The 8,080-nt window shown below is 42.0% G+C and overlaps 1 protein-coding gene across 1 annotated transcript; it reads right to left on the bottom strand.

Annotated features, from left to right (window-relative positions):
- Positions 1-5,687: 5,687 nt before the first annotated feature.
- Positions 5,688-6,656, bottom strand: LOC107106987 (olfactory receptor 10AG1-like). The gene has a single exon (XM_015407202.1). The coding sequence runs from the start codon at positions 6,654-6,656 to the stop codon at positions 5,688-5,690; it is 969 nt and encodes a 322-aa protein (XP_015262688.1).
- Between the last annotated feature and the right edge of the window lie 1,424 nt (positions 6,657-8,080).

The raw sequence follows: 8,080 nt of genomic DNA, 5'->3' as shown, positions 1-8,080 counted from the left end.
GATGGATGGACTCCATAAAGGAAGCCACAGACCTCAGTTTGAAAGACCTGAGCAAAGGTGTTAATGATTAAATGTTCATGGGATCGCCAAAAGTTGCAAATAACTTGACAACAGTTCACACACACACACAACAGAAAGATGGGAGGAGGAATGTTGGGGGGTGGAAGGAAAGGGAGAAAAAGGCAAATAGTAATGAAGTGTTGAAAGAAAAGGGTGTGGTGAATCCAAATTTTAATAAGGATATAATTCGGTGAGTGTTATCTTCTGCATGAACTGCATGAAAATTCAGTTCAGTTCCATCGGATTGATTCAGAAGATTTTGCCCCACAATACATCATGGAAGATACAGCAAACATGATTGACAATCCCAGTGTGTTTTGGGACATGACATTTAAAAACGGCACTCAGATGTGACTTAAACACTTCATAGCTTAAATATTTGTCAGCTCTAAAAAAAAGGTTATGGAAGAAAAGAATTCCTTACAAACGTTCATCAATCAGCTTCTGTGTGGGTTGTTCTCTGAAAGAGGGAGAGTCATGGAGCAAGAAGATGTGACTGACAATCTCGCCAATGACAAAGTCTCCAGGCTGATAAAATTCATGGAAAATAGGAAGGGGGTCACCATAGAGGTTGCAGTTAGTAGAATGGGTTTTGCACACAGTATGACACAGCAGAACAAGCAACAACACCACAATCAGCACCATCATGGTCACCAAAATTTCCCTCCAGATACAGAATTTTAGGAGAAAAGAGTCAATAGAAGAGGCAACAATACAAAGAAAAGTTGAAGGCAGCAGGAAAAGAGGAAGACCCAACATGAGATGAATTGACTTAATCAAGGAAGTCAATCCCTTCTGTTTGTAAGAGCTGAGCAAGGTTCTTAACAATAGGACATTCTGGAGGTCATTAATTCATAGGGTCGCCATAAGTTGGAAATGACTTTATGGCATTTAACACATGCACATCCCCTATAAAGTACAATATTTCTCACTATAAAACCTAGGTAACTCTAACTTAATCTGGAAAATAGAAGAGAATAGGTAAAGTTATTCATAGATTCTCTATTTTTTCAAGAAAAATAGAGAATAAGCTTGACGAAAAATACCCTAAGATGTAAAGAGGAAATGACAAAATATAAATGTAAGACAAAAGATTTACAGATCTCTGCTTACCCCTACTTTGCCTTCATCATTACATTGGGTTTTTATAGTGTCTCTCAGGCATGGCTATTGTTGGCCGAGTTCATAGCCTTTGAAAATCCGTTGGGAAGTGAAAAAGAAAAGCATTAATTTGGGCAAATGATGTTGGAGATAATCACCTCCCAGTGGATTGGTTTCCACTGACACATCACATAAAGTAAAACAGCTAGAAAGTTTTTCTCCATGAAATCTTATCAAAACTGTTTCCTTTTTCCTGTGAAAGATATATGAACAAAATAGTAGATACAGAAAGATTCAGGTGGGTAGCCATGTTGGTCTGAAGCAGCAGAACAAAGTCTGAGTCCCTTTGGCTGCCATTCATTGATCTTACTGGCCACCTGATCCAACTTCAGCCATACTTATGCATATTGGCTGTGACGACCCTTCCTAACAGTTGCCCATCACCCTCTTTTTTCCTGCAGGATAAATATAATCTGCGGAAGAATTCCATCTAAGAATTCAGAGTTCTGTGCGTTCCTGCCCCAAAATAGCCCTGAATATCAAATCAACTAGTAAAGGGAGCAAAACATGTAAGAATGTTGGAGATACCTGTGGTACGGTCCATTTCATTTACAAACATTCAGGGTGATTAGGTATTTTAATACTTTGATAAGGCATATGGTGGCACACTTGCCTCATTTTCTTTAGTTCAAGACTCTGTTTCTTATTTAGTATTACAGTACAATGATCCTTTTTGAGAAGAGATGCATTATAATTACAAATAGCAACTTTAATTAATCAGATTACAAGGATAGTATATTCTAGTCAGGTTCTGTTAGTGGGTTAGAAGGTTATGTGCAAGAGTTATGGTAGATAACTCAAGATGTTGAATCAGTGTGTGACAGCAATAAAAAAGGCAAATACTATTCTGGGGATTACTCTGAAGGGGATTGGAACTAAATTAGCCAGTATCATAATGTCCCTGTATAAATCTATAGTGAGGCCCAGCAGGAACTCATTAGCATAATTAGAATAATAGCAAAACACTCATTTGCATATGCCACACCCCCTGACAAAGGGCAGGGATGCAAGCGTGCCACGGTTGGGCAGGGAACCCAGGCATGTTTAGAATGCCTTTCTTTGTCTTCCCCATCTGGGGAAGGGAAAGAAAGGCATTTAAATCTCACCCTCTTTCCTGAGTTTCTCCGCAAAAGGGGAGAGGCTCCGGAGAAAAGGGGGGCATTTCTGCCCGCCTCCCCTCCCCCTCCCCAGCCAACCTGCCATGGCGGGCTGGCTGGAGAAGGGAAGGGAAGGGAAGGGAAGGGAAGGCAGGCAGACATGACTGTATTCCCTGCCTGATTTTCTCCAGGTGCCTCACAGCTGTGGGGCACCTAGAGAAGATTGGGCAGGGAACCCCGGCATGTTTAGAGGTTTTGGCTGTAGGTGTGGCCAACTCTGAAGCCAACTGGAACTCCATTCCTGTGCGTTCCTGCCCAAAAATAGCCCTGTGGCCTCATTTGGAATACTGTGTACAGTTCTGGTCACCGCACCTCAAAGAAGATATTATAGCATTGGAAAAGGTGTAGAAAAGGGCAACTAAAATTTTCAAGAGGATGGAATATCTTCCCTGTGAAGAAAGTGTTGAGAAAGAGACTGATATTTGCTGTTTATGGAGTTATATCTGCTGACACACCACATGAACTGTGCATACACATACACCCTAAACTTAGGGAACACTGCTTGAATCACCTGTTGTAAGAGGTTTCACATAGAAGGTACCTGCCTGCATTTTCATGTTAATGAAGCTTGCAAACACATACAGCCCCTAGCCAAGAGAAGCACATTTCGCCATTGTTAGCAGAAACAACAACTTTCTTGAAGTATCCCCCATTACTAGAGGACTTGATGCCACGCAATACACGGATCTGATTTACATCTGAATTGCCATTTCCTGGCAGATGTTGCTTTGATTGCCTGGAAAGCCGAGATCTATCTGCACATCAAGGAAGATCCTGACGCCCATCTTTCACACCTAACCAGATGGCTTGTCCATGAGTTAAGAGTTTAGAATTTCAAATATTGGCCAAACACCTAAAGTAGACGCCCTTACTACACGCACCAATGGTTGTAGTCATGGGACGGACTTACATGTAGGTGGGTTTCCAGCTTGGCAAGGTTGCCACGCACCCAAAGATTTGCCTATAAAACTCAGGGACCACGTGATGGGTCTTTGCTAGCCGTAAACCCTTCATCATCCTCTGTGTGCTTTTATCCCCTAAAGTCCAGCTTGCTATCCAACAACCCTTTGTCTATTCTTGATCTCTTGGTGTGTGCAGCCAAGGAGGTCCATACTTGCCGACTGGTTCTGGCAGTGTGACTTAGAAATACCCCTAGGTTCTATTTTCTTACCCCTCATTCTTCATTGAAACAGACAAGGCTCCAGGAACAGATGAGTATGAATGATACCTACCTACCTCCTAAGTAAAAAGGAACTATTTTTCTATTTCTGTATTCCAAAAGGAACTTGATTGTATGTGTGTGAGATTCTGTTTTGTGTGTATGCGATTTTGATATTCTTCAGTAAAAGACAAATTGTTTTGAATTCACCAGTCTCGTCTCTCTCACTGGGACATTCTTGGGGTGGACTAGACCTCCGTAAACATTGGCAGGAACCCATATTAAATTTAGTTTGCCATCTGTTGTTGATAAAGCAGTTTGGCTAACAAAAGGTTGAAGAGGTTAGGGCTCTTTAGCTTGGAGAAATGAAGATCAAGGGGTGACATGAAAGAGGTTTACAAAATTATGCATGGGCTAGAGAAGGAAGAGAAAGAAGTACTTTTCTTTATTTCTCACAGTACAACAATTTGTGGGCACTCAAGGAAATTAATGAGCAATAGGCTTAGAACAGATAAAAGGAAGTACTTGTTTACCCAAAGAGTATTTAATTTGTGAAATTCACTGCTGCAGAAAGTGGTGGTGGCTACAAGCATAAGCTTTGAGAGGGGATTGGATAAACATATGCAGCAGAGATCCATAAGTGGCTATTAGAAACAAGGTCTAGATGGAACTCTATATCTGGGGCAGTGATGCTCTGTATTCTTGTTGCTTGGGGGTCAACAGTGGGAGGGCTTCTGTAATTCTGGTTCCACTGGTGAATCTCCTGATGGCGCTGGGTTTTGGCCACTGTGTGACACAGAGTGTTGGATTGGATGGACCATTGGCCTGATCCAACATGGCTTCTTTTATGTAATGTTCTTATTTTCTAACATAAGAACATAAGAAGAGCCCTGCTGGATCAGACCAATAGTCCATTTAGTCCAGCATCCTGTCTCACACGGTGGCCACCAGTTCCTCTAGAGGACCAACAACAGGGCATAGAGATCGAGGCATTCCCCAATGTTATCTCTTGGGTCTGGGATTCAGAGGGTTCTTGCCTCTGAATGTGGAGGTTCCTCTCAGTCACCATAGTTAGTAGCTATTGATAGATTTATCCTCCATGAATCTATCTAGCACCCTTTTAAAGCTATGTATTCCACACAAAAACATTTCTGTTTCTTCATAATCTGTAAGCTCAGATGGATGCTTTGACAATACCAACTCTCAACTGCTTGAACAATGCCAATTCCAGGCCCACCAAGGATATAGCTACAATTCTTTTAAAATATCACTATCCCTTTTGTCATAGTTTCTGGCCTATATTGGCATGCTACTTTAATCTCATAGGATAATCACAATAACCAGGTCTCAAACCCACATTACCATCCAGATGCACGTCTCTTCTTCCCCACTTCTTGTTGTAGGGTTTATGTCTATGGTTATATTAAACATGCCCTAAGGTCTTTTGTTCATCATTTCAGCTTCTTTGAAAATGACACTTGAATGATATAAAAATGTCCTGTTGCAGAGAGTCATCTTGTTTTGGCAGGTGGCCATGGGTCTGGATGAGAGAAGATGAGTGGCATTTTACAGACTAACAACATTCTCTAAGTTAGAGGTCATTTCTTCTTCAGAGGAAGTTCTTCATCTGAAGAAGTGAGCTCCGACTCACAACAGAACATGAAGGAATAAATATTAATCTCCAAGCTGCCACTGGATTTCTGTTTAATTTTTCTACAATAACACAACTATCCCTCTGCAATCATCAGTAACAGGGTATCGAAATAATAAATAAATAAATAAATCTCTTTGTGTGTTGAAGGTTCCAGGTTACATCTGCAACAACGTCATTTAAAAGGAACCAATACCAGGTGATGTGTACAATCTCAGCCTGAGACCCTAGAGAGCCACTGTGAGCATGAATAGAAAATACTGTCTTAGACAGACCAATGGTCTGACTCAGTATAAGGCAGCATCTTGAGATCGATAACTGCAATGATGTGTGCATGTGAATGATGTTGGAGCTCGATGATAAAACCCACCCGTTCACTAGAACACAATGCCATTCGGATTAGTGAGGACAGCTATATTGGCTGATCTTCAGACCTTGCAGCATTTGGAAAAGACGAGGTTTTAAACAGACTGGTGGCCTTGAAATTCAAAAGTGGAACTCAGCTCATTATCCTTGTACCCACTTCTAAAGTTCTTTTCCTTCCTAATAGTCTTTTAAAAGCTGTCTTTACTTCCCGGTTTCTCAGGGTGTAAATAAGAGGGTTGCAAAGGGGAATGATAACTGTATATAGCAGGGAGAGCAACTTGTTAACCTTCACTGATTCTGGGGTCTTGGGGCGCAGGTACACAATCGCTGCAGAGCCATAAAAGAGAATGACTACAGTCAGGTGGGATGAGCATGTGGAAAAGGTCCTCTGGCGCCCTGTGGCTGATGGCATTCGCAGTATGGCCTTGGCGATTTGTACATAAGAGGCCAAAATGAGGAGAAAAGGAATTATAACAAAGGTGGTACTCTCAATGTACACAGCCAACTCATTGGAATGCAGGTCAGCACATGCCAGGCTGAGTAGTGGTGGGATGTCACAGAAGAAATGGTCAATCTCATTGGATCCACAAAAGGGCAAGGAGAAGATAATTCCAATTTGTACCAACTGCATGGGGAGGCTGATGACAAATGAACCTACCACCATCCCCATACGCACTCTATGGTTCATGATTGTCATATAGTGGAGAGGCAGACAAATAGCAAGATAGCGGTCATAGGCCATGGCTGCCAACAGAAAGCACTCAGTTCCACCCAGGAAAATCAGAAAAAACAACTGGGAAGCACAGGCTGGCAGGGAAATGGAATGATCCCCGGACACCAGATTAGCCATCATCTTAGGGAGGGTGACTGAGGTATAACACATCTCTAGTCCTGACAGGCTACGCAGGAAGAAGTACATGGGAGTGTGTAAGGCAGGGTCCAATGTTGTCACCACCACAATCAGACCATTCCCCAGGAGGATGGCTGTGTACGTGGCCAGGAAGACAGTGAAGAGGAGGGCAGGGTATTCTTGGTATCCCAGCAAGATGAACTCTTGTACAGTACTGTGGTTCTGCTTGGAGTTGGCTTGCCCAAGATCCATCTGTGAAGCAGCAGAGGTAGAGAGGCGAGTCCTGGATCTACAGAGACTAAGGGCAAAATGATATTTTGTGATCATGCATTGGTATTCACTCCCTTATTTTATAATTCAAAACCTGTTTATAGCACCTTTCCACTCAATTAGGATCTCCAAGGTGGTGAACATAAGAACATTAACACATTTGCAAATCCGAATAACATTTAATATACAATAATTAATAAAAACATACACATAAACAGCCAACACCAAAGGCAGATACTGAGGCCAATAACAGTTGCTGGGGATATGCTAAATGAAACACAAATGCCTTCACACCCTGGAGGAAGACAATGACAGAGGGAGACAGACAGATCTCCCTGGGGAGGGAGTTCCAAAATTTCGATGTCACAACCAAGATTGTCCTTCCTTGGGTTTCCCCTCGATCTAGCCTCTAATGCTGGAGGCACCTGAAACAGGGCCTCTGTTGATGATTCAATCCATATGGGAGAAGGTGGGTTGTAAGGTATTGTGGCCATAAGCTGTATATGGCTTTAAAGGTCAAAGCCAGAATTGAATTGAATTGAGACTGGAAATAAATGGGAAGCCAGAGTGGACACAAGAAGACGAAAGTGATATGATCCTAGGACCCAGTGTAGTCAATACTCTGGCTACAGCATTCTGTATCATATCTTCCGTCAGCAGAGATCATGGTTTTTCACACAGAAACAGCAAGAAGGAGAAGGTATAAGTGGTCCCCATCCACCTTGACAATCTTTCCCATTATATCACAGCTCCAGTAGCTGCAGCGGTGGACATTAAAAGCCACCTATTAAGAGAATGATGGAGTTGCACTTCGGCAGCAGTGCACCCATTGATGTTAGTGCGATTTACTAATGAGTAGACATGGCTAGGAGTGCACTGTTTCTAGATGACACCTTCAGAATCAGGAGATAATTAAAACAGCAACACTGACTCACCCTCTTCAGAGAGCTGCACAGTTCCTCTACATGAGATACAGTCTGCAATGCAGAATATATTAACTTCTTTCCCTTCATCTCCCAGTACTTCAGTGAAACCCCTCCTGCTGTTTGGCTCTGCTAAGATTTTGCCCCTTTATAATGAGGGAGAAATGAATATTATAACTAAAAATTGCTAAAATTCCCAAAACCTTGATCAGAACCACAGTAAAAACAGTTAATCCTCTTGCCTTCAGCACTTGCTCGTGATGTATAATAATGCTATACTCTGCATTTATGTTTTCTATAGTTTATTTCAGCATTAGAGTAAACAGCATTTTCAACAGGTGGACAGGGACATAGGTTTTGGTCTGAACATCTATAGGACAATCTCCCCTTTCTTAATCCACGAAATGCGCAGTTTGCTTGAGAACAAATAACTGCTGCAACTTCCTTATGATGCATTTTTATTAAAACAGGCAAGCGTATTCA

The sequence above is a fragment of the Gekko japonicus genome, unplaced genomic scaffold (genome assembly GCF_001447785.1).
Source record: "Gekko japonicus isolate JY-2015 unplaced genomic scaffold, Gekko_japonicus_V1.1 scaffold5499, whole genome shotgun sequence".
In the NCBI taxonomy this organism is placed as follows: Eukaryota; Metazoa; Chordata; class Lepidosauria; order Squamata; family Gekkonidae; genus Gekko; species Gekko japonicus.
This window is presented reverse-complemented; position numbering and strand designations above follow the sequence as displayed.

What these genes read in the sequence shown, in the direction of transcription:
- LOC107106987 (XM_015407202.1), bottom strand. Translation starts at nt 6,656, where the DNA reads ATGGATCTTGGGCAAGCCAACTCCAAGCAGAACCACAGTACTGTACAA.